The 27,751-nt window shown below is 34.9% G+C and overlaps 1 protein-coding gene across 1 annotated transcript in view; it reads left to right on the forward strand.

The window, feature by feature from the left end:
• Positions 1–27,751, forward strand: part of WRN (WRN RecQ like helicase) — a 128,488-nt gene that overhangs the window by 52,617 nt on the left and 48,120 nt on the right. The window contains 6 exon segments of the mRNA XM_049772701.1: positions 1,597–1,784; positions 5,969–6,143; positions 8,159–8,340; positions 17,195–17,296; positions 17,950–18,042; positions 24,952–25,093. Of these exon segments, the coding sequence (XP_049628658.1) occupies positions 1,597–1,784; positions 5,969–6,143; positions 8,159–8,340; positions 17,195–17,296; positions 17,950–18,042; positions 24,952–25,093 (882 nt within the window).

Consider the following 27,751-nt stretch of genomic DNA (forward strand, 5'->3'; position numbering starts at 1 on the left):
CATGTATAGGAAAATTTCATGACTTTCATCTCTCCTGACAGCTGCATAATATTCCATTGTGTATATGTACCACAGTTTCTTTAGCCATTTGTCTGTTGAAGGGCATCTTGGTTGTTTCCAGAGTCTTGCTATGGTAAATAGTGCTGCAATGAATATAGGTGTAAGAAGGGGTTTTTGTATTGTATTTTTGTGTTCCTAGGGTATATTCCTAGGAGTGGTATAGCTGGATCGTATGGGAGCTCACACGGAATCTATTATGCTGAGTGAAATAAGTCAGAGAGAGAGAGAAAAACACAGAATTGTCTCACTCATCTATGGGTTTTAAGAAAAATGAAAGACATTCTTGCAATAATAATTTTCAGACACAAAAGAGAAAAGAGCTGGAAGTTCCAGCTCACCTCAGGAAGCTCACCACAAAGAGTGATGAGTTTAGTAAGAGAAATAACTACATTTTGAACTGTCCTAAAAATGAGAATGTATGAGGGAACTGGAGAGCCTGTTTAGAGTACAGGCGGGGGTCGGGTGGGGAGGAGGGAGACTTGGGACATTGGTGATGGGAATGTTGCACTGGTGATGGGTGGTGTTCTTTACATGACTGAAACCCAAACACAATCATGTATGTAATCAAGGTGTTTAAATAAAAAAAATTGAAACTAGGAAAAAAAAAGATTATGTGTTCTGGAATTTTACATATTATATAACATATTTTTTTTCGGTCCCTGATTTTCTTTCCTGTTCTTTCTGCTAGTCCAGGAAAGAATTCTTTTGTACTGAAAATAGAATACAGCTCTGGTTGCTAGATGAATTAAGTCGTAAAAATGTTTTTTAAATATACAGTATATTATGATTAATTTAGTAAACCTAGAACTCTGTTGCTAGATCTGGGGCCAGAGAAATAGTACAGTGGGTAAGGCAGAAAAAGCATCTTGAAAACAGCTGATCTTGGTTCAATCCCTGGCATATCATACAGAACATTGAGCACCACCAGGAGTGATTCCTGAATGCAGAGCTAGGAGAAGTGTAGTTAAAAGTAAAGCTTGATTTTCTTTGAATATTGAATTTATAATTTGTGAATTACATGTTAATCAAATATAATATATTTAATTTATATGAGTACTATATGAATAATGAATAATGAAAGTTAAAAATAACATGGGAAGGCTTAATTAATTGAACACAACGGAGTAGATTGTTTTGAGAGATATTTTAATTTGTTATTTTATATAATTTTTGATTTTATAAAGTGTTTAGAAGACTAGTGTGAGAGGATTTATATTTTTCTTTAAAAATATAATTAAGGGCCCAGAGAGGTGGCACAGCGGTAAGGTGTTTGGCTAACCTAGGACGGACCAGGGTTCGATCCCCTGGCATCCCATATGGTCCCCCAAGCCAGGCGCGATTTCTGAGCGCATAGCCAGGAGTAACCCCTGAGCATCACAGGGATGTGGCCCAACGCCCCCAAAGCCGTAATTAAAATTCATTTTTGACATTGTATGACCTGTAATTGTCTTATTAGTTTTTTTTTTTTTTGGCAGTAGATATATTAGGAATTAATCATCTACCTCCTTTTTGAAAAGTCAGTTTTTCTTTACTTAGGTGCCAATTGTTGCCCTTACTGCTACTGCAACTTCTTCAGTCCGGGAAGACATTATTCATTCTTTAAAGCTGAAAGATCCTGAGATTACCCTTACTGGTTTTGATCGACCAAACTTGTATTTAGAAGTTGGACGAAAAACTGGAAATATCTGTCAGGATCTGAAGCGTTTTCTGATCAAAAAAACAAGGTGAGATATCACGTTGATGAGTTTTGATAAAATCTTTTTCTTTCTTTCAAATTCATATTTATTTTTCATATTTCTTATGTTGTCTAATTTTGGTTTAAATCAAGATTATGTTATATAATCAATGTGATGACTGAGATAAGGTCTTATTTTAATATTTTGTTCTTTTATTTAAATATTATACTCCTTTATAAAATATTTTTATTATTTTATCATTAGTTTTCAACATTATTGAACTTAAATAGGTACAACTTACTCCTTCTCTACTTGAAAAGATTTACTACATGCATCCCCAAAGTTCTTGTACTAATCTATCAATAGAAAGACCATTCTACTCAATTTTTGTACCCACTCTCTTTTCCCTCTGGTAATCAGAGTAGTTCCCACTGTCTCAGAATTAGTTTATTGTTTCATTTTTTTCTAAGTTATTTGCTTTAGTCATTGATTTTACTTTTATTTTTAGTCCATTAATCTTTAGTTTGATTTTCTTGGTGTGCTATCTAGTTTTATTTTATTTTTGACTCTGTGTTGAGGTCATGCCCAAACCATGGTTTACTTCTGGCTCTGCACTCAGGAATTGTGTTGGTGTTGTTGGGGGACATTATGGGATTCCAAGGACCAAACTGGGTGGGCTGCATACAAGGCAAGCACTTTACCCTGTATATTATCACTCTGGTCCCTAACCAGTTTGTTTGTTAAAATGTAAAAAATAATGTATCACCATAGTATTAATGGTTAATACACATGCATAGTAGAGCTTTGGTATTTGAGTCCTGTTCCTTAATTCTAATCAGTGTTGCTATTTTGACATTTTGCTACGTGGGCATCTTTGATTCTGTACCTTCCAGCTTCATAGTCCCAATTGTTGTTACTGTAAGATCCAAAAATAATTTCATAGTTTATCTGTTTTTTTCTACGATTTATTTTTCATTTAAAATATCTTTGCTATCTTAGCAATTTTCATATTTTCTTAAATAAGGGTGTTTTTGTTTGTTTGTTTGTTTGTTTGTTTGGTCACACCCGGCAGTGCTCAGGGGTTACTCCTGGCTTCATGCTCAGAAATTGCTCCTAGCAGGCACAGGGGACCATATGGGACGCTGGGATTCGAATCGATGACCTTCTGCATGAAAGGCAAACTACATCTTGACAAATATTTTTCAAATGAGCATTAAAATAATTTATGTTTTATCTCCATGAAGTTAATCCATTGTGACTTTATATGGAGGAACACTTGTGTACTATCAAAAATTATTTTAAGTATATTATGGAGTAAGACTATTAAAGTGAAATTTCTACCAATTTTTCTTTGTTTTGTTTCTACAGACTTTCCCATAGTCCCTCTTAAAGGTTTTATGCATTTAATTTTAAATATTTGCTTGACATTTGAAAGTCTGAATAAGCAAATGATGATGTTAGATTATTTTATTAGAATGGTTTTACTGTGAATATTTGTGTATATCTCTTGGTGTATAAGTATGTTTATCAAATAGATTTCTAAAATAAAAATGGGATTAAAGGGTATAGCCATTAAACACTAAATAAAATAACCTAAGTTAAAATAGTACATTCTTTTTAATGATACGTTCTTTTTTTATTTTAAGTTATTTAAGCATTGTGGTTACAGAATTGTTCACAATAGAATGTATATTCATTCCACTTCACCATTGCACTTTTCCCACCAACGGTGTCCCCCATTTTCCTGCCACTCACCTACCCCTGCCTGTCTCTTGGGCAGGCATTTTTGCTCCCCCCTCTCTCTCCCTTATCTTTCTCTTTCTCTCTCTTATTTTCTCTCTCCTTCATTCTCTCTCTCTCTTTCTCTCTCTCTCTCTCTCTCTCTCCCCCCTTTTTGACACTGTGGTTTGCACTATTGTTAAAGAAAGGGTACTATACATCACTTCATCTTCTTTCAGCGCCTGTTTCTTGTCTAGAATGATCAATTCTAACTATCTTAGTCATATAGACCTTTCTCAACTCTTTAACTGTACTCATAGCTCTTTGTTGCAAACTTCCTATCATGGACTGGTCCTCCTGACCCTCATTTCTACTGTTTCTGGATATTATTATGATACTTTTTCTTTCTTTTTCTTTTCTTTTTTTATAGGTGTTTTATCTTCGTTGAAAAAAATTTTACTAATAACTTAGAGTGAGCAATATGTTTATATTTATAATGATTCTACATGTTCTCAAATGCACAATAAACCTGCTCTGTTCAGCCATGCTAAGCTATATCTTCAGATATGAAGGACTTCTTTGAACATTCCTTTTATTTTTTTATTTAATTTTTAATTTTTATAAACTTAATATTTTTTGTTTAAATACTGTGGTGACAAGGTTGTTCATAATATTGTTTATTTTTTTCACAGATGAAGTTTTTCATGATTGAATTATAGTCATACAATGTACAACAACCTTCACCAGTGCACATTTTCTGCCACCAATGTCCTCAGTTTTCCTCTTACCCTCCCTGATTCACTCTTCCCTCCCTCTACCTTCCCCTACCTGCTTCTGAAGCAGAGTGATCACTTCCAGAGTGATGAATTCCTGTTGTCATGAACTGTTCACTACACTAACTGCACTCACCACTCTTTGTGGCAGGCTTCCTACCATGGACTAGTCCCTTGATTGTCATTTCTATTATCTCTGGGTATATAACCATACTCTCTGTTGTTTTTATTATACCTTACAAGTGAGTGAGATTATTTTATGCCTCTCCCTCTCCCTCTGATTCATTCCACTCAGTACTATAATCTCCCTATCCATTCTTGTATAAGCAAATTTCATGACTTTATTTTCCTAATGGCTGCATAATATTCCACTGTGTAGATATACAACAATTTCTTTAAATACTCATCTGTCCTTGGGCACTTGTGTTTTCCAGATTCTGGCTATTGTAAATAGTGCTGTGACAAATGTAGGAATGCAGAGGACTTTTTTGCATGGTGATTTTGGTTCCTAGGTATATTCCTAGGAGTAGTATTGCCGGATCATATGGAAATTCAATTTCTATTTTTTTGAGGAATATTATTCTTTTGAGGAATACTGTTTTCAAATAGGTTGAATTATAAAATAATACATTATAATAGTTAAGAAGATATAAATGTTTCTTTAAATGAATATATTGAAGAATAAAATTTTCTGTTGCAATTTTTATTTATACTTAGGTATGCTTTTTTTTGTTTGTTTTTTGTTTTTTGGGCTACACCCGGCGGTGCTCAGGGGTTACTCCTGGCTATCTGCTCAGAAATAGCTCCTGGCAGGCACGGGGGACCATATGGGACACCAGGATTCGAACCAACCACCTTTGGTCCTGGATCGGCTGCTTGCAAGGCAAACACCACTGTGCTATCTCTCCAGGCCCAGGCATGCTTTTTTTTAAAAGCTTCTAATATATGTTGTTTTCTATATTATTTATAGTCTTTAATCATAAACATCTCTTTGAATTATGAGCCTTTCTTTGAATTCTATTTCCTATTTTTTGTAATAAATAGACATTATTGATCATAAGATAGAGTAAAAGTACTATAACAAAAATAATTCACTTTTTACTTTCCTTTCTACATAACTGTTTACTTCCTTTTCTTAAATAAATTAAAATTGCGAATTTAGTGCTCTATTTCTAAATATATTGGTTTTGGTTTTGGAACCATACCTGATTCTGTGTTCAGGGATCACTACTGATTTGACTCAGGGGACTGAATGTTGTGAGAATTAAACAAGGTTGGCTGCATGTAAGACAAGCACATTACCTGTTATACTATCTCTCTAGTTCCTGGTATTATTTTCTATATACTTTATAATTTTGTACTTCTAAATTTTGAGGCCACACTGGAAAGTGCTCAGGACTTACTGCTGGCTCTGTGTTCAGGGAACCATATATGATGTTTGGGTTGAATTTGGGTCAGCTGTATACAAGGCAAGTGCCCTACACATTGTACTATCACTCTGGCTGAATAATTTTATTTTTAATAAATTAAATAAATAAAATCAAAGAGTTTCTATGCACAGGGATCATTGCTAGTGGTCTGCTGGTGATTTAACCCATGCAGGCTGCATTCAAGTTAGAGAAATTTCTGCCCACTGTACTGTTGCTCTAATTAGAAATTTAAATTTTTGTAAAGAAATAAAAAATAATGTAAAAGTCAAAATGTCTGAATCCTATATATGTTTTGTGTTTTTTCCTTTAGTTCTACCTGGGAATTTGAAGGTCCAGCTATCATCTATTGTCCTTCCAGAAAAATGACAGAACAAGTTGCAGCTGAACTTAGGCCACTGCAGTTAGCCTGTGAAACATACCATGCAGGCATGAGTATTAAGTTAAGGAAAGAGTTGCATCATAAGTTCATGAGAGATGAAATTCAGGTGTGAAATCAGTTATTTTTGCTTTATATTTCTCTTGATAGAAATGGTTATTTCTTTAGAAATTATTTGCCATATCTTTTTTTGTGTGTTGGGGATGAAGAAGTACTGCTAAAGAGAATCATTGTATTGTATAATGTGAATAAACTGCATTGATTAGTAACAGCTTTCTATACACACTGCTTAGTTACACACAGGAGGGAATACTAGTCACTAATAAAGGTAGGTTGCTTAATGAGGATGATCCACCCAGGAAGATGTATTTGTTAGTGTAATAATTTCTCTAACTGCACTCACCATTCTTTGTGGTAAGCTTCATGTCATGGGCCGGTCCTTCCATCCCTCAGTTCTATTGTCTCCGTGTATTACAATAATGTGTTTTATTTTCCTCAAATCCCATAAATGAGTGAGACTATCATGTATCTATCTCTCTCCGACTTACTTTACTCAGCATAATAGTTTCCATCTTCACCCATGTATAAGAAAATTTCATGACTTCATCTGTCCTAATGGCTGCATAATATTCCACTGTGTAAATATACCACAGTTTCTTTAGTCACTCATCTGTTGTTGCTGCCCTCCTCTCTTAATTCAGGCTTCCTTATCCCATTACTCACAACACTGTGGTATTAATTGTTTGCTATGATATTAGCCAAATCTATAGTCAAGTTATATTCAGATATATATTCAAACATGTCAATACATTAAAATTATTTATATAATATTTAACATAACTTTTCATAAATTTATTTTATTTTATACTGCATAGTATATTATAGTTAATTTTCTTGTATTTTTTTGTTTTGTTTTGTGAATGTACTTACAACTAATTCTTCACTAAACCCTTATTATTTAAAAGTAATCCCAGTGTTTTCATACAAATTAGGTACTTTTCTCAATGTGTCCTTTTAGAAATACAGAGATGGGGTCTGTGTTTATTATATCAGTCTTTAGGTGCTTGCCTTGTATGTGACCAGCCTGGCTTTGATTCAGTTTTTGGCACTACCTATGGTCCTTCAGCTCTATCAGGTGTAACCCAAGTGTGCAGAGCCATTAGTAGCCCCATAGTACCATTGGGTATGATCCATAATTCCTCCTCAAAAAATAAATTAAAAAATGAAGAGGCAAAAATAATTCATATCTAATTTTACATGTTTAATGATCTATATATTATACAATCAGTACTGTATTTTCCGGCGTATAATATGACTTTTGAAACAAAAAAGAGTCAACCGAAAATTGGGGTAGTCTTATACGCCAAGTATATTCAGAAAAATATTTCAATATGCCGCTAAACGAAAATTGTCTGAATATTGCCACAAAACGAATTTTCCAACTCGATCCTGCACTAATCACTGCAAGGCTGCTCCGACCGCCTCTCTAACTCAGCCAATCCAAGCAGGCTTTTTATGCATGCAAATTAGACAATGTTCTGGAACCGAATCTACACTGTAAAAAGCCTGCTCAGGTTGGCCAGAGTCAGAGAGGAAGTCTATTACAGTATAAGCTTTGGACCTTTGCTTGTTGTGATTGGCTCACTGTGGTACATGAGCTCAGGAACACAGGCAGCACAGGCAGCACATGCAGCACAGGAACATTCTGTCTGATACTGTGAATATAGGCCTAAACTATGTTTTAACTGCAAAATTAGGGGGTCATCTTATATGCCCAGTCGTTTTATACACTGGAAAATATGGTAACTTAATGTTAGGCTAAGGCTCTTGACATATGACAGTCTTTCATGATATAATAAGCATTTAAATGTAATATATTCATAGACATTCAGGGGAGTCACTTTATTTGCCACATTTTATATTGACAGAAGTCCAATTTTCTGGTGACCAACTTTGAAAGTTTTATAGATAATCTTTTAATATCTAAGTGATTGATTAAAATTACATTAAATTCAGTTTAATTCGATAGAAATTAGTTTTTGAATTAATTACTTGAACTAAAAGATATCATTATAAGATGTTAAATTTTCTAAATTTGCCAAGCTGTGTTGTTTTTATTCTTAGTGTGTCATAGCTACTGTAGCTTTTGGAATGGGAATTAATAAAGCTGACATTCGCAAAGTCATTCATTACGGTGCTCCTAAGGAAATGGAATCATATTACCAGGAGATTGGCAGAGCTGGCCGAGATGGACTTCCAAGTTCTTGCCACTTACTCTGGGCTCCAGCAGATATTACTTTAAATAGGTAAAATTATTTATTGCTTTTACCCATAGAGATTTATTTCTAAGTTTGGGAGTATTGGAATGCCATAAAATATTTTCAAAAAATGCGTACTAATGTACTTAAAGTCAAAACATTATAGAGAACATCTTAAAACAATATTTGTGGTAGTGCTAATTCCCGGAGGAAATAACTTATTTCAGTCATTCCTCATTTAGTAAAATCTCATGGAAAACTTTGTTAATGTTGTGCATTTTTCTCTGCAGTTTCTTTCAAGTTTTAATATGTATTAACCACAGTTACTTATATGATTAATTTTGTTGTATTTATTTGTTTTATAATTAATAAATTATTAATTTTGTCATAAATTATTTTGTTAAATGGTTTCTACTAATTCCTATCTGGCTCTCTCTTCTCTGAGAAGCAAGCTTTTTGTTTTGTTTTGTTTTGTTTTGTTTTTTTTACCATGAATGAACAGTTGTACTCATTGACTGTCATGGAAAAAAAGGTCTTTTAAAGTACTGGATAATTCATTTTATTGAAATGCTAAGCAGAATTTTTGGAGGGGGCATGAGTATGGGCTATACTTGCCTGACTCTGGTTTGGGGAACCAGAGAGTGGTGCCAGCAGTTGAACAGGGGTGAGCTGCAAGCAAGGCAAGCGCTTTTCCCTCTAAGCAAATATTTTGTTGACATGTCTAGATATTTACATGGAAAGAAAATATCATCTTGCCAAAATTTTATGGGGAGGCATTAGAACTTATTTCCTCATCTGTAGGTGGAATAGTTCTCAGAAAAGTACAGGGGTGGTAAAGAGAAAGGGTGAGTATATTGGTTTTGCTTAGGGGATTCCTAAGTTTGATCCTTGGCAGTTCATTGAACTAGGAGCTAGGAGTATCTTCTGAGCACCACTGGGTGTGACCCAAAAAACAAACAACCAAAAAAACAAACCAAAAAACAAATCTCAGGGAAGAAGCTTATGATAAAATGATGAAATGAGTTGATAAGCCTGATGAAATGAGTATTTCAAAGTGCACTTCTAGTATAGCTGAGTTTGAGCTCTTGGATAGACATAGCATCTCATTTTATTAAATTGACGAGTATCTAATATAATTTTTTAATTTTGCTCATCAGTGTTACTGTTTTTTGAATTTTACTATGTTCAAAGCATACTCTTTGCTGAGAATGAAATGGAAAATAAAAACAGGTGTTGGATGCCTGTTTTCATATTTTATAGAAATGAGAATGGCAGATACTTAATCAGGATCATATGACTGGATATATAGAATTAATTTACTGTTATCTTTTTGTGATTGAAAATTTCAATAAAGTTTTAAAAATAGTCATGCAGATATAGACACAAATTACAACTTTATTAAATAAATATGAAAGAAAAATATGTTAAATAGAATAAATAAAGATGTGTGGTATTTACCAAGTTAGACCGGGTAAAACTTTTTAGGAAGTGATGCTTAAGTCAAGATCTGAGAGAACAGTGAGAATTCTTTAGTTCAAAATTTTTGCTGTTGGTGTGGGGAGGACCCGGTTAAGTGGTAGGACAGTAGATTGGGTACTTGTCTTGCTGTGGTTTACCTGGGTTTGATCCCTGGTCACCCAGCCTGCCAGGAGTGACTCCTGAGCTCAAAGCCAAAAGTAACCCCTGAACACCTCCAGGTATGGCCCCAAAACAAAATAAGGTAGGAAGGGAGGGAGGGAAGGGGGGGAGAGACGGAGGGAGAAAGGAAAAAGGAAAGGAAAGGAAAGGAAAAAGGGAAGGGAAGGGAAAAGGAAAAAAAAGGAAAAAGGAAAGGAAAGGAAAGGAAAAAGGAATAAAAGGAAAAAGGAAAGGAAAGGAAAGGAAAGGAAAGGAAAAAGGAAAGGAAAGGAAAGGAAAAAGGAAAGGAAAGAAGGAAAGGAAAGGAGGAAGGAAGGAAGGAAAAGAAGAAAGGAAGGAAGGAAGGAAGGGAAGAAAATGTGCTGTAGGTGCTGTTAAATATAGGTCTGTATCAAATATGTCATTTTCTACCAGTTTTGCTTTTATTTGTGCTGAAGATTTAGCTGCCTGAATTTTAGTTTGTGGCACTGCAACATTTGATACAGTTCTGAATACTCTGTATCTCAAAAGACATTTATTTTCTATTTTATTTTAGTTTGGCAAGACTAGCACATGCTTCTAAGCATATGATTCTAAGGATCAAACTTGGGGCCTTTTACATGTCAGGTATTAGTTTACACCATGTTTTACCCAAAGCAAAGATCATCCTTTGTTTCTTTCTGTTTTCAACTTGGTTTTACCCAAAACCAAGGCAGTCCCCAACTTCCTCTTTCTTTTCACCAATCTTTGACTTGTAAAAGCCCACTGGAAGGTACTTTTATCTCCCTCCTGGTTGAATTTGAACTGGTTAATAAAGACAGTTGTTGGTCTTGGGGCTCTGAAAGACCTCTAGGTGAAAAACCACCCCACTCTAGAATTCTCTCCTGACTGGCTTGGTTTATGAATTCATGCATGACCCTGCTTTAGACCAGCTAACCTGGGGATAGAAATACAGCCTGGAGATTTATTTTACAGTCAGGAATGTACTCCAGATTTTTGAGCTATCTCCAAGTTCCTCAGGGAAGTCTTAAATGTTTGTCTTACTGAGCTTTATTAGGAGAACAGAGATTAGTTATCAAATAGTACTGCAGGGAATTTGATACTTAAATATTTGGTATGGAAAGGTGAAAGGCTTGGTAGTCCAGATGCTGCTCCAACAGAGAGAAATAAGAGACAGTCACTCAGGCAAAAGCTCAAGTGGGTTCTTTATTCTGACCGGCCAGGGTCCCGTGCCCGTCCAGAACCGAACAGAGGCAAAAGACCACGTGGATTTTTTGTTCATCCTTATATACCATAAGAAGGGGAGAGGGGGTGGGGATGATTTCCTTATAAGGGCATAATGTCCACTAAGACATTCTGAGGTAATACAAGTTATCACATGAGCTTAAGGTTGGTATAAGCTTCCTTTTTAGGACAAAAAGGGTTAGATACCAAAAGCAGGTATAAGCATAGAAAATTACAGAATTCTGGTTACAAAAACCTGACCTTTAAGTTCCATGAGCTACAGCAGTGGGGGCTGGTATAAATAGTTGTTGACTTCCCTTTTCACAAGAGGTTCTTTATATACATGTCTTTCATTTTATGAGAAGTTAGTTAACTATAAGGGTAATTAGATTTAAAAAGAATTGATAAGGATTAAAGATAAATATGTATCTTTGTATCTATGTATTAAAGATAGACACATACCAGTGTTTGCAATTGCTAAGGACAGTCAAATCTCATATTTTTTCTAAAGAAATAATTTACAAGTGGGGCTAGAGTGATAGCACACTGGTAGGGCGTTTGCCATACATGTGATCTACCCAGGACAGACCTGGATTCCATCCCCAGCAGCCTGCCAGGAGGGATTTCTGAACATGGAGCAAGGAATAACTCCTGAGAACTGCTGGGTGTTGCTCCAAAACCAAAAATAAATAAATAAATTACAAGATAAAAATTTAATAAATCTTCAGGCTTCAACTGATTTCTTTATATGAATTATTTTTAGAATATTTTTCTGATTCATTTGTTTTTATTCTGTGGAATATCATGCTTTAACAATTTTAATAGTCCCCAAAGAAGACTACTCATTTGATTTCCTATTAGGTAAATTGTAATTTAAAGAAAATTATTACTGACATTAGTGTGATGTTAAATATGGGTCATGCCAACCAATTGTAAGATTATCTAGTTCTTATAGTGTATTTGTTTTTTTGTTGTTTTCTATTAGAGGAGAATGTTAACTAAGGAAACAAAGCAAAACAATAACTGATTTTTATTTCATGAGTTAAGAAAATTGAGATCAGATTTTTAAGTTAGGAATTAGAATTAATAGTTAGAGGAAACTTTGAGGAAAATTACATAGGATTCTTTAAAACTGTAGAGAGCTCAGAGGGCTGGAACTCATACATTGCATCATGTGAGATGCAATCTAGGAATAATCCAGGGCAGAGTACTGCACGTATCTCTAAAATTATACAAAACAAAACAAAACAAAAACAACCCCATAGACCATAACTTCCCAAAACTCCTATAAATTTAGTTCCCCAGTGGTGTCAACTTTTAGAATTATGCAGAGGCATTGACAGCAGCCAGGAATTTGAATTATCAAAATGTTAGTGAGCATTTTCTATTTTGATAAAGATGAGTAGTGCCAATTATTATAGGCAAAGCATTGCTTTCTATACATATATCTGACACCTTTTCAGCTCAAACTTTATTCTTGGAAGGACATGCAGAGCTATTTGGGAAATTCTATAGTCATTGGATATCTAGAGTTCATGGAATTTTATGACAGAAAACAGGATTAATAGACAAATAAATCATTGTTAATTTGTTGGAAAAATGTTAGAAAAGTGAATACAGGTTTAGAGTTATTTGATTATATAAAATAAATTCATTAAAAGTGAGTAATAAGTGAGGAATGCATTCTGTACAGGGAGATAGTTTTAGAAGGCTGAGAAGACTTCTGAATTTCTAATGGCAATTAAGGCTCATGTTTGTTTTATATCTTTTAGTATACTTTACATAGATTAAATGTTTTTATATAAAATAAAAAAATTGTCTTTTACTGGGAAATGGTAAAAATTCACATGTAGTAGAAATAATTATTGCTCAAAAGAATATTGTAAAAAAACAAAATAAAAAATTGGACTTTACAGTATTTTTTTAGGAATAAGAATCTGCTGCTTCACATCAGGAAGGAAGAAGGAGCTTACCTGAGTAGCTTAATGACACAGCTAATAGAACTAGAAAGTGCTCAACAAAAGGACCCAAAAATAGGGAGACAGAAGGAAATAACAAAGCTGAGAGCAGAAATCAACCAAGTGGAAACCCAAAAAACAATCCGAAAGATCAACGAAAGCAGAAGTTGGTTCTTTGAAAAAATAAACAAGATTGATAGACCACTGGCAAAACTCACAAAGAAAGAGAGAGAGAGAAACTTGATAACTCGTATTAGGAATGAAAAAGGAGAGATCACTACTGACATGACAGAGATTCAAAAGGCAATCAGAAACTACTTTAAGAAACTCTACGCCACTAAAAATGAGAACCTGGAAGAAATGGATAAATTCTTGGACTCTTATAATCTTCCACGGTTGAAGGAAACGGATGTAGCATATCTAAACACCCCCATCACCATTGATGAAATTAAAACGGTAATCAAATGTCTGCCCAAAAACAAAAACCCAGGCCCAGATGGATTCACTAATGAATTCTTTCAAACTTTCCAAGAGGAACTACTACCAATCCTGGCAAGACTCTTTCATGAAATTGAACAAACGGACACACTTCCAAATAGCTTTTATGAAGCCAACATCACCTTGATACCTAAACCAGACAGAAATGCTACGAAAAAAGAAAATTACAAACCAATATCTTTGACGAATGCAGATGCAAAGATCCTCAACAAAATCCTGGCAAATAGGATTCAATGCCTCATTGAGAAGATCATCCACTACAATCAAGTAGGTTTCATCCCAGGAATGCAAGGATTGTTTAACATTTGTAAGTCTATCAACATAATACACAACATAAACAACAAGAAAAATAAAAACCACATGATCATATCAATAGATGCAGAGAAAGCATTTGATAAGGTCCAACACCCATTCTTGATCAAAACTCTCAGCAAGATGGGAATGGAAGGAACCTTTCTCAATATAGTTAAGGCCATCTACCACAAGCCAGTGGCAAATATTATCCTCAATGGAGAAAAACTAAAAGCCTTCCCTCTAAATTCTGGCACAAGACAAGGCTGTCCTCTCTCACCACTCCTATTCAACATAGCACTGGAAGTACTTGCTATAGCGATTAGGCAAGAAAAAGATATAAGGGAATCCAGATAGGAAAGGGAAATCAAGCTCTCACTGTTTGCAGATAACATGATACTCTATTTAGAAAACCCTAAAGACTCGACCAAAAAGCTTCTAGAAACAATAGACTCATATAGCAAGGTGGCAGGCTACAAAATTAACACACAAAAATTAATGGTCTTTCTATACACCAATAGTAATAAGGAAGAAATGGACATTAAGAAAACAACCCCATTCACAATAGTGCCACACAAACTCAAATATCTTGGAATCTACTTGACTAAAAATGTGAAGGACCTATACAAAGAAAACTATAAAACTCTGCTCCAAGAAATAAGAGAGGACACACGGAAATGGAAACGCATACCCTGCTCATGGATTGGCAGGATTAACATAATCAAAATGGCAATGCTCCCCAAAGCATTACACAGATTTAATGCGATCCCTCTAAAGATACCCATGACATTCTTCAAAGAAGTGGATCAGGCACTTTTGAAATTCGTTCGGAACAATAAACACCCTAGAATAGCTAAAGCAATTGTTACACCCCACTCAGGAATGGCACACATCAAAAAAGTGTTGCACTCCTGAAAGTGAATTATTTGCCAAAAATGCCCGCTTAGAGCAGTCAAAATCAGTTGACCCTTTGCGTGGATTGTTTGGCCATAATTCTAATATGTGGCTGTAACTATCTCTCTCTTTATTTTTAACCAATATTAAAAAATCAGGCCTTAGTAATTCTTTCTAACAAAGGAGGACAGTACAAATCCTGCCGAAAGTCTCCCACTAACCAGCTCTTGTGATCTTTGCTACTTTGGCGCCAAGATCATGTTTTTTCCCAAAACTTAGCTCATAGTAAACCAATTTTCAGTTTTCCCCAAAAACTCTAAAACATTTCTCTCTCTTCCCACTTCCCTGAAAATTACCTGTTTTCTCCTACTCACCCAAAACAAAGTTACCCCAAAACAAAACTTCTTTTCACCTTCAGTATCGGTTCTTTAATGTGCAAATTTTATCCATGGTCTTTCATTCTGTTTCCCTAACTATCTCCCACTCTCTTTGATGTCAAAATTACACCCTGCATTCCAAACCTCAACCTTAAAAGCTACCCAGCTCAAAAAATAAATTTGTCTTCGTCTTTCTAGACGCAAGTCCCCATGCATTCTGTGTGGTCTCATTCATTTCATATTTCATAATTCATTATTTCATATTCACCTCTTCGTGCTCCCGTTTGACTCTCAGTGGGATAAGAACCCACTAAGGTTATGCTTAGGGACTTTTTATCCGATTAGGATAAAACAGTCCGCAGCAAGCAATCATTGGGAAAAAGAATATGGGAGGAATTTCTTTCTCCAACTTTAAACTGTACTACAAAGCAATAGTTATCAAAACAGCATGGTATTGGAATAAGGACAGGCCCTCAGATCAGTGGAATAGGCTTGAATACTCAGAAAATGTTCCCCAAACATACAATCACCTAATTTTTGATAAAGGAGCAGGAAATCCTAAATGGAGCAGGGGAAGTCTCTTCAACAAGTGGTGTTGGCACAACTGGCTAGCCACTTGCAAAAAAATTGAACTTAGACCCCCAGTAACATCATGTATGAAGGTAAAATCCAAATGCATTAAAGACCTCGATATCAGACACAAAACCATAAGATATTTAGAACAACACATAGGCAAAACACTGCAGGACATTGAGACTACAGGCATCTTCAAGGAGGAAACTACACTCTCCAAGCAAGTGAAAGCAGAGATTAACAGATGGGAGAAGAAGCTTCTGCACCTCAAAGGAAATAGTGCCCAGGATACAAAAGCCCCCCACTGAGTGGGAGAAACTAGTCACCCAATACCCATCAGATAAGGGGCTAATCTCTAAAATATACAAGGCAGTGACAGAACTTTTCAAGAAAAAAAAAAAAACATCTAATCCCATCAAAAAATGGGGAGAAGAAATGGACAGACATTTTGACAAAGAAGAAATACAAATGGCCAAAAGACACATGTAAAAATGCTCCACATCACTAATCATCAGAGAGATGCAAATCAAAACAACGATGAGATACCACCTCACATCACAGAGAATGGCACACATCACAAAGAATGAGAATAAACAGTGTTGGTGGGGATGTAGAGAGAAAGGAACTCTTATCTACTGCTGGTGGGAATGCCATCTAGTTCAACCTTTATGGAAAGCGATATGGAGATTCCTCCAAAAACTGGAAATCGAGCTCCCATATGACCCAACTATACCATTCCTAGGAATATACCCTAGGAACACAAAAATACAATACAAAATTCCCTTCCTTATACCCATATTCATTGCAGCACTATTTACCATAGCAAGACTCTGGAAACAACCAAGATGCCCTTCAACAGACGAATGGCTAAAGAAACTGTGGTACATATACACAATGGAATATTATGCAGCTGTCAGGAGAGATGAAGTCATGAAATTTTCCTATACATGGATGTACACGGAATCTATTATGCTGAGTGAAATAAGTCAGAGAGAGAGAATAATGCAGAATGGTCTCACTCATTTATGGGTTTTAAGAACAGGCGGGGGTTGGGTGGGGAGAAGGGAGATTTGGGACATTGGTGATGGGAATATTTCACTGGTGATGGGTGGTGTTCTTTACATGACTGAAACCCGAACACAATCATGTATGCAATCAAGGTGTTTAAATAAAATATATATTTAAAAAATGTTGTAGTAAATCTCAACGGCATAGCATTTTATGTAAAAAAAAAAAGAATCTGCTGCTTGAATGTAAGTAGAGTTCTTTGAAAAATAATTTTTAAAAAGTCATAAAAATCACCTATTGAAGTATTTTCACTGGAAGGTACATAATAACTTTCTGAATGATAGGAAATTTTATTTTGCTAGGTTTATGGATATTATAGGTTTTGAAAAACAAAGTGATAAATGAAAAGTGATAAACTGCTAATAAAATTTTATGTATTTCTCTGATATTTATAAATAACAGACACCGCCTTAATGAGATACAAAATGAAAAGTTTCGATTATACAAATTAAAGATGATGGCAAAGATGAAAAAGTATCTTCATTCCAGCAACTGTAGGAGACAGTATGTATTATTTTATTTCACTAACTTGAATTTATAAATGGTTATTATTTTTCTTTATTTATTTATTTTTGTTTTGGAATCACACCCAACTGTACTCAGGGCTTGCTTCTGGCCCAGACTTCAGGGATCCCTCTTGGTGGCTTGGGTGAGCATATGAAGTGGCAGAGATCAAACAAACCCAGCTCAATCGCATGCAAGACAAGTGCCCTTTCCACTGTATTACTGCTCTATAGCTAGTGATTTCTTTTTCATATTTTGTTTTGTTTTGGGGTCACACTTTGCTGTGCTCAGGGTTTACTCCTGGCTCTGAGCTCAGGGTTCTCTTCTGTTGGGCTCTGGGGACCATATGGGCTTCTGGGGATTGAACCCAGGTTGACCACATGTAAGACAAGCAACCAACCCCCTGTAATAGCACTCTGGCCTGAGTTGCTCATCTTTTAAGAGAAGTTCATAAGAGTTTCAGAACTATATTTTGTTAATTTTAAGTATGTACTTAAATGTTTTAAGTAACATTCTTTGCACCTTAGTAAACTGAAGTCATATAATAAGATCTCAGATGAATCAGTTGAAGGTGATTTTATCTTAAATTCAGCAATGAATTTAACATGTATGCTTTTGTTCTTTTATTTAACTTAAAATTTTCTCTTGGTTAGAATCATCTTATCTCATTTTGAAGATAAACAACTACGAAAAGCCTCCTTGGGTATTATGGGAACTGAAAAATGCTGTGATAATTGCAAGTCCAGGTAAAGATTGCTCTTTACAAATAGATATTCTGAAAGCCTTTGTTTCTCTTCTTTTTCAATACATTTTAAATGATTTTTTTTGTTTAATACACTTTGCAGTTTAAAAAAATGCATTTGTTTATTTAAATGAAGACAAAAGTAAAAGGGTACCATTTTGTTTTAATAAATCGATAAATGATTAAAATGTCAACTTAAGTCTAAAACTTGCAATATTTCAAATTCAATTTCAGTGTTAAATATTCAATATTAAGTTAAATATATTACATTAAATATAAATGATCTAAAACATTTAATGTAAAGGTACAAGTTTTTAAAACTAATTTTAAAATATGCTGTAACTCTTTGTTGTCCCACAAGGGGAAAATTACTACAGATACAATTAAAAGATAGACTACATACCACGAAAATACTAATTATAGAAACTTGTGATTTTTGGATCTCCTACAGGCTGCTCAGGTGGCTCAGCTGTTCTTTGAGGTTGAGTATGAAGGCCCTGAGATAGAGTGCTGCTCAACCCCTGTAGGACCAGGGATATCCCACTGCACCCTGATGCCCACTGCACCCTGATGCTCTCCTTGGGTCCTCAAGGCCATGTCTGTAGAGTTACCATAAATGGAGATTTAGGAGGTTGGAGAGAGAACACAGGGAAGCTGCTGACCCCAGTTCTATCCCAGCACCACACAGTCCTCCAAAGGATGATGAAAGATTAATTTACCAATATATGAATAGTTATCTAGAGAAGTTCACACACACACACACACACACACACACACACACACACACACAGTTGTGACTTAGCAAATTTTAAATCTGTAGAGCAAGAAAGGCAGGAATGTTGGGTAGAATTTGTGCATGATTTCTGTTTTAATCTTGGGTCAAAATTTCTTGTTCTACAGTTAATTTTAGGCTTTTCTTTTTAAGATTTTGACCTTATTAACTAAGACTTGCCCACATCACTTACATTCATAAGTGATGGTAAATATTAGTCCCATCTACCGAATACCTTTATAGAAGTATTTGCATTAGTGTTTTCAAACTTATGGATACCATAGCCAAACAAAGTTGGCAAATAAAATTAACTGTCATATCCTAAAACACACCATTCTCACTGTTGTATGTACTAAATCAAAGAGTTGTCCAAATTGAAAGAATAAATACATAAATCCAAGATTATAGTCACTGATTTCATTGTCTTTAGGTAGTAGTTAATAAAATTAGTAGGAGATTAATGAGAAGATAGAAATGGAGAAAACTATCGATAGACTGATTTAACATACAGACCTTTTTAAATAACAAAAGTAGAATACTTTTTTAAGTGATGGAAAGACTTCATGAAATACAACATTCAGGGCCATAACTATCCTTAAGATATTTAAGAAGTTATTTTCATGTAGAATGTTTTCTAATTATAAAGAAATAAAAAAGAAACCAGTAAAAGAAAAACTCTCCACATAATTATAAATTAAATTTAATTAGAAATTAAACTGTTTGCTTGCTACTAAATAATCTAATATCTGCAGATAAACCTGAAAGTATTTTAAGCTGAATGAAATGAAAGTATGAAATAAGTAGGGTGAAGCTAAATTGTGTGGGAAATTAAGAAAATTAATTTAATTAATTGAAAAATGCAAATAATAAAAGCTTTATACCTAACTGGGTTAGCTGTATTTGTAGGTGTCATATCTATATTAACAAAGGAAGTGTAAGAGGTGGAGGTACTCTCTAAGATACGATACATGTTCTTTCACAAAGGGGACAGGGTTGTTCTGAACACAAAATTAAGATTCCTTACAGATGTATAAAACAAATTGACAGGCCACCTGGAAGAAATCAATACATTTATTTAATCAATAAATCTCACATGAATGTGAGAGAGTTTGATGGAATTTTTAGTTCAGTGTAGGGTAATCAACCAATTAGGAAGCTACAGAACATTTGCAAAATTAGGACACTGTAGAAAATATGCTCAATGTAGTGAACAAGCTTGATTTTTTTACTTATTAAATAAAGCTCTGTACCAAGCGATTAGAAAATACATCTCTCAGTTTTTTTTTTTTGAGGTTCTATGGTTTACAGTACTGTTAATAAGGATTTCTTGTTATGTAATTGCAACACCATATACATCATCAGTGTACTCACTTCCCTTTCCCAAGAATGTCAGTGCTCCTCTCTTCAAGCACTTCCCTTACTATGCCTTCCAACAACTCATTTGTGTGAATCAGTTCTCATGCTGCCTTTGGACTTTTACTATTACCTTCCAGTGTATCTTTAAATCCATATATAAGAGAGACCATTCTGTATCTATTTCTTTCCTTCTGACTATCTTCACTCTGTGTGCTATCCTCTAGTTTCATCCATGTTGCTGCAGATTGCATGATTTTCTTCTTTCATAGAATTGTGTGGTATTCCATTACACACATATGTGTATATACATATATATTTCAACTTTTTGTTTCATTCATCCATATTTGTGCATTTTGGATTATTTGTCTTATTGCTATTGTACTTAAAGTACTGTGGTGAGCATATATTTGCATATATAAATTAGAATTAATGTTTTTATATTGTAAAGATAGATGCAAAAAAGTGGCATTTCTGGGTCACATGAGGATTCTGTTTCTATTTTTTGGATAGGTCTCTATATGCATTTCATAAAGGCTGAACCAGACGAAATTCCCAACAACAGTGGATGAAGGTTTTGTTCCCACTAGAATCTTGCCAATACTGGCTGTTTCCAGACTTTTGATATGTGCCACTCATGGTTATTAGAGAATATCTAATTGTTATTTTGATTTGTATTTCCCTAATTTTGAGTGATGAGCACATTTTCATGTGCCTATTGGCCATCTGTATGTTTTCTTTGGAAAAATGTCTGTTCATCTCTTTGTCTCATTTGGGAATGCAATCATTGGATTTTTTTGTTGTTGGGTTTGTGAGTGCTTTATAAATCTTGGATATCAGCTCTTTATGTGATATATTGTGTGCAGATAATTTTCTTTCATTCAGTAAGGTTTTTTTTTTTTTGAGCTTGAGATTCTTTCACTCTATAGAAGCTTTGTAATTTGAGGTAGTTCCATTTGTAGGTTTTTTTTTGTTTGTTTGCTTTTTTGGTTTTGGGCTATAGTGGTGGTGCTCAGGGCTTACTTCTGATTCTGTCTGCATTTAGGGAAAATTCTGGTGGGCTTGGGGGATTATATGGGTGCCAGGGATCCAACTCCAGTTAGCAGTGTGCAAGACACTAACCATCCAGTTAGCAGTGTGCAAGACACTAACCAACCTGCTCTATATTCCTCCGGCCCCTGTATTTTTGTTTTTGTTGTCTTTGCTACTGTGCTCATGTCATGAAAAATCTGCAATAAATTTCTTGGAGAGTTTTACTGATATTTTCATAAATGTACTTTATGGATTCTGTTCTATTTCAGGATCTTTAATTCACTTTGAGTTTATTTTTGTTAATGGCATTAGTTACGGTTATCACTTTATTTATTTATTTTTTTATATATGACTATCCAGTTTTCCCAACACATTTTTAGTTGAAGAGGATTTCTTTAAGCAATGTATTATAAACATTTTCATTTCTGGGACTCACAAAGTAAATGAGTTTTGTAACTAGGATAATTTTAATAGAGGTTCTGTCCAGAAATCCAAAATACTTCTGTTGAAAGGTTATCCCTTAGTCCCCTCTGTTTACATGTTATTTATGACTGTTCTACAGTTGAGTAACTGACACATTATGTGACATATGTCTTTTATAATAAAGACTTGGTTTTTTATAGAAAAGTTTTTGTGGGCTTGAGAGATAGCTCAGTGATCAGGGTACATGCCTTGTGCATTCAGGACCTGAGTTCAATGCTGGCACCTTGTGGACCCTGGAGCACTGGAGTGTGGCCCTTATAAGCTCTTCTTGGTATCATTGAGAGTATTCTCCAACACTGCCTTTTGGCCTCCTCCTCAAAAAAAAAGTCATGGGCTTTTTAATTCTATTTTTTTCAAATTTTATTTTCAGCACTGTGCTTTACAATATTGGTAATAATAGGATTTTGTGCGTAACACAATACAGCATCACACTGTCCTCAAATATTTATTTCTCTCCACCATCATCCCTCCTATTTTTTTCCTTGCTTCCTTGCTTCGTAATTAGCTTCATAATGAAGACTAGCTTTTCGTTTCTCTTTCCTTTGGGTATTTGTTATACTCTTTGTTTCTTTATATCCCATATATGAGAGAGGTCTTTTTTTTTGTCTTCCTCTCATTCTGACTAACTTTACTCAGCCTGATACTCTCTAAACTCATACAGCATATTGCACCTGCATGATTTTCTCTGATCTTCTCATGGAGTAGTATTCCATTGTGTAGCTGTACTGTTGTTTCTTTATCTTGGACATCTTGGGTGGTTTTTATATTTTGGTTATTACGAACTATTTCAATGAATGTAGGAGGACTGATATGTTTTCTGCATAGATTTTATCGGGGGGGGGTCTTCAGTAGATGTACAAAATTGGAATTGCTGTGTAATGAACACTAGGAATTGGTTCCTAGTGTTTTTGAGGAATGCCTATACTGTTTTCCAAAAAGACTAGACCAGTTAATTATCCCACCAGCAGTGAATGAGGGTCCCTTTTTCTCCACATTTATGCCAATATTGGTTGTTTTGTTTTTTTGTTATGTGTGCCAGTCTCACACATGGTGTGAAGTGATAACTTATTTTGATTTGTATTCTTATGTTAAGTGCTGTAGGACATTTTTTAATATACCTTTTGGCCACCTGTGTGTTTTTTTTGAAGAAGTTTACTCATGAGTCTGGAGGATAGTACAGTGGGTAAAGCACGTGCTATTACACATAGTTGACCTGGATTTGATTGTTGGTACTATAAGTACACTAAGTCTTGCCATGACCTGGATTTGATTGTTGGTACTATAACTACATTAAGTCTTGCCATGAATGGTCCCTAATGATAGGAATAAGCTCTGAGGACAGCTGGGTATGGCCCAAAAACAAAAAACAAAGAAAAGCTTCCTGGCCCTTATGCTAGTTACTAGTTTCTAAATTATTTTCACTGTTTTGGTAAAATTTTCACATTTTTTAACCATTAGAAGAGAATAAACACAAAATCCTGATTTATTTGGAAGTTAAGAATAACACTTTAAATAAGTCCTCGAAGAAGAAAAATCAATCCAGAAATTAAAACATCTTTAGAACTTAGTCATAATTGCAATTATGCTCAAACAAAATGCAAAATGTGATGTTAGGCAATACTTTGTGGAAATTGGCAGTTTTAAGTAACAGTACTAGAAAAAGAAAATTAAAGAGCTAAGTATTTTATTGAAGAAGTTAGAAAAGGAAAATAAACTTAAATATTACTCTTCTTCCTGCCAAATTATTTCTTGCATAGGAGAGTTTTTAGATAAAAACTTAAAAAAATTTTTTGCGGGCCCGGAGAGATAGCACAGCGGCATTTGCCTTGCAAGCAGCCGATCCAGGACCAAAGGTGGTTGGTTCGAATCCCGGTGTCCCATATGGTCCCCCGTGCCTGCCAGGAGCTATTTCTGAGCAGACAGCCAGGAGTAACCCCTGAGCACCGCCGGGTGTGGCCCAAAAACCAAAAAAAAAAAAAAAAAAATTTTTTTTTGCATATTGAATCATCATGAGATATACAGTTACAAATATATTCATGATTGAGTTTTAGTCATTCAGTGTTCCAATAAGCTTACCCCTTCACCAGTGCACACTTCCCGCCTTCCTCCTCCTTTATTCATCTTCCTTTACTTTTTTTTTTTTTTTTTTTTTTTTTTTTTTTTTTTTTTGGTTTTTGGGCCACACCCGGTGACGCTCAGGGGTTACTCCTGGCTATGCGCTCAGAAGTCGCTCCTGGCTTGGGGGACCATATGGGGCGCCGGGGGATCGAACCGCGGTCCGTCTCCTAGGCTAGCGCAGGTAAGGCAGGCACCTTACCTCGAGCGCCACCGCCCGGCCCCTATTCATCTTCCTTTACTTTTAAGCACTCTGCTTTGCAGTACTGTTACTGAAAGCATATCATGCATATTACATTATCTCCTTTCAGCACTAAATTCTTGACCAGAGTGCTGGTCCCTTCTCTGTCTTAATTGCACTCCCTCAAACCCACTCATCGTGGCAAGTTTCCTACCATAGAACAATCCTCTGTCCCTTGTTTTTATTGTCTTTGGTTATTATTATCATACTAAGGGCAGAAACATGTTTTATACAAACTTGTACTTCCATTTAAATTTAGCATGAAAGCCTAATATTTGTAAGTATTGATCAAGGTGAGTTATTTTAGCTGTTCACTGCACTCCTGTTTCTCTTCTTCTTGAAATTTTCTTCTTCCTCTGTGTTTTTCCTCTTCCTCTGCTGTGCTTCCTTTGACTTCTGTTTTAGAGCACTAGCCCACAACCAATTAGAGAGTGTGTGTGTGTGTGTGTGTGTGTGTGTGTGTGTGTATGTGTGTATGTGTATGAGTGAGTGTGTGTGTATGAGAGAGAGAGAGAAAGAGAGAAAGAGTATTCATTCCCAGTGAATTGGAGCTAGGGGTCACTATCTCCTACCAATCAGTTTGTGTGTGTGTGTGTGTGTGTGTGTGTGTGTGTGTGTGTGTGTGTTTGTGTGTGTGTGTGTTCATCCGCAGTGATATTTGGGGCTAGGGACCACATTCTCCTATACTCAGTCTGTATTGGCCTGATAGTTGGGTGTTTGGGCAGGTGATATGTTACTTTCAGGCTTTGATGTGCTAGAAGTCACCATGGTGACCCCTATGCTCAAGAGCCTTAAGGTCTATACTTGGTGTTTCTCAGGGGCCATGTGATGCTTGGGATGGAACTCAGTTACACTAAACCTTTTATTTCAATATTGGTGCTTGGACTAAAGCCTTCTTATATATTGCTTTTATTTAGATTGAATTCTTGCTTAGCAATTGATGACCCAGTGGACACTCTACAGGACTTTGGTTCACAAGCATTTCAATTACTATCTGCAGTGACCATCTTAGGAGAAAAGTTTGGAATTGGGGTTCCAATTTTGTTTCTTCGAGGATCTGTAAGTATCCCCATGAGTCAGAGATTTGCTGTATTACGATGATAGCTTTTGTTTTACTGAGACTCTTAGAACAGAGAGAGCAACTAAGCACAGTGTTCATACTTTCATAAAGCCTAAATGTATTACCCATGGAGTGCTGTTTCCATATTCCTAACTGATGTTCAGTTCAGTCCTCAATCTGGAAGCATTGTATTATTTATTACTTTGCTATTGGATGAATCCCTAGACTGATCTTCTGAGGATAATTAAGAAAAGTTAACTTTCATTTGTCGAGGGACAAGTAGAACAAATTGTATCTTTTGTAGCCTGGAAAGTAATAAGTTCTTGGAACAAATATTTAAAAATTTTTTTATTTCTATTTTTAGTACATATCTTTATTTAAGAACCATGATTACAAACAGCCAAATTTTAATCTTTGTGATTAGATGCAAGTGTTTATGTTTAGTAACAAGTATTTGCAATATTTTTTGGTAAAAAATTAATTTCAGTGCTTATTTGAGAATTAGTTCAGTAAATAATACTTATGGTATTTTTATTTCCTGTTTTCATATTTCTTATTAGAAATATTTTAAACTATAAGAAAACACTTTTGGCTTTACAAATGAATACTAGTGAATTCAGCTACTTTTTTGAGTGACCAAGTATGTCATTCAAAATTGTGGGTACAAATCTGAACAAGTCATGATCTTTACAGTTAGAGTTTTCTATAGCAATAGTTTTCTTGTGGGCGAAACATGTATTTTGGGTTTAGGTACCAACCTCCTCTATGCTCAGGGTTTACTCCTGGCCCTGCACTCTGAATTTACTCATGCTGGTGCTTGGAGAGAACATAGGTGATGCTGAGGATTAAACTGCTGTGTGCAAACGTAGCAATAAGGCAAACAGTGCCTTATTTGTTTTATTAGATCTTTGTCCCCTGAATATAAATAGTATTTTTCCTGACTTAATTATGTAAAATACAGCCAAAAATATATTGATGAATTGAATAAATTAAAACCAGGTCACGGTGATGCTAGAGCAGTGGGTGGTGCAGCTGTAGGGCATTTGCCTTGCACATGGTTGACCTAGGACAATCGTGGTTCAATCCCTCAATATCCCATATGATCCCCTGAGCCAGGAGCAATTTCTGATCCCGGAGCCAGGAGTAACCTCTGAGCATCACTAGCTGTGGCCCCATAACCAAAAAAAAAAAAAAAAATTAGGGCATGGAATTCTTTGCTAATAGGTATATACTTCAGTTATACTTTACTTCAAGTATACATAAAAGTGGAGACTAAGATTCTTTCCTTTTGGATAGAATTTTTTAAATAAGCTTTTTTTTGGGTGAAGTACTCATATTTTATATAAATATTTTTGAACATTTTGTTTAGAAAGGAACATATCACTTCTGACATATTTCTATGAAATGTGTGGAAAACTTGTTAACTTTTTAGCTACTACAATGTTTTTAGAGAATATAGATGGAATTTGAAATTTGTCTTTAAAGCACAAGTTTGAGTAGAATTTAATACTAGAAATGTTGCTTAAGGAACTTGGATTTATCTGCTTTGTGTGTTACTCTGATTTTTTTTAATGAGGATTCTGACTTGCAAGACTATTATTTTTTTTATTTCACTGATCTTAAATGTAATTGAGATCTGTGAAAACTTTCATTTCATCTTTAAAACATGTGTATCCCAATTGAATGTATAATTTATAAAAATTATCCTTCTTCTAATTTGGTATAAGCCAGCAGTATCCAGTGTCAACAAATAAGTGTAAGTGGGCTTCTAGACAAACTTGAACTGGTCACAGGAGGGATCAGATTTCACTTATTATTTGAAAACCCGTCAGACTGCTTATAGTGACATTCTCTTCTGGGAGACCTCAAATTAAGAAGTTTTTTCTTTGTGAAATTTTATACTACCTTTGCTAGATAAAGGTGTAAAACTTTTTAAAAAGTATGACTTAATGAAAATTTATAGACATTAGGTGCAGTGAAAATAAGACAGGTTTTCCCCCCAATTCAGTGATTTTAGTATCTACTGGGATATTGTTTAAAACATAATTGTAATTTCTTTGGGAATTTAGTAAATTGTCCACGTTAACAATTGAGGGAAAACGAGTATCTTGAATATAATTTTTATCTGTAAGAATAATAGAAACTCCTAAAGTTTCTTTTCAAGAGATCATTTTTTACACATAATTTCAGCACACATGCTTACACTAGATATTTGTAATTAGTATGAATGATTATATAATCCACTCAGTTGATTATTAATAGAGTTTAAAATTCACTTTTAAAATGGAAGTTTAGATTGAAATGAGATAGAAATGCTGTTTAAGGAACTTTATTTTAGTTGCCAAGACTCATTACTCAAGAATTTTTAAAGACCTTATGTGAACAAGGTAGCCAATTAACTTAATTTTATACATTAGAAAGCAGAAACAGTCATTACTTTGCATATCCAGGAGCCAGTAAATCCTCTTTCCTGATCACATCAAATTGTTGAACCTTATTTTAACATTTTTGGTAAAAGGTGCTTAAACTTTAGACAGCTATAGGAGAACTACTGGTGGTTTCAGTTACCTTTTATAGTATTCAAACTAATGCAGATGATTCTCCATTTAATTTTCTAAACATACTATCATTAGAGTGAAATATATTACCAGGTAGTT

This window comes from Suncus etruscus, chromosome 4, assembly GCF_024139225.1.
Source record: "Suncus etruscus isolate mSunEtr1 chromosome 4, mSunEtr1.pri.cur, whole genome shotgun sequence".
NCBI classification, from domain to species: domain Eukaryota; kingdom Metazoa; phylum Chordata; class Mammalia; order Eulipotyphla; family Soricidae; genus Suncus; species Suncus etruscus.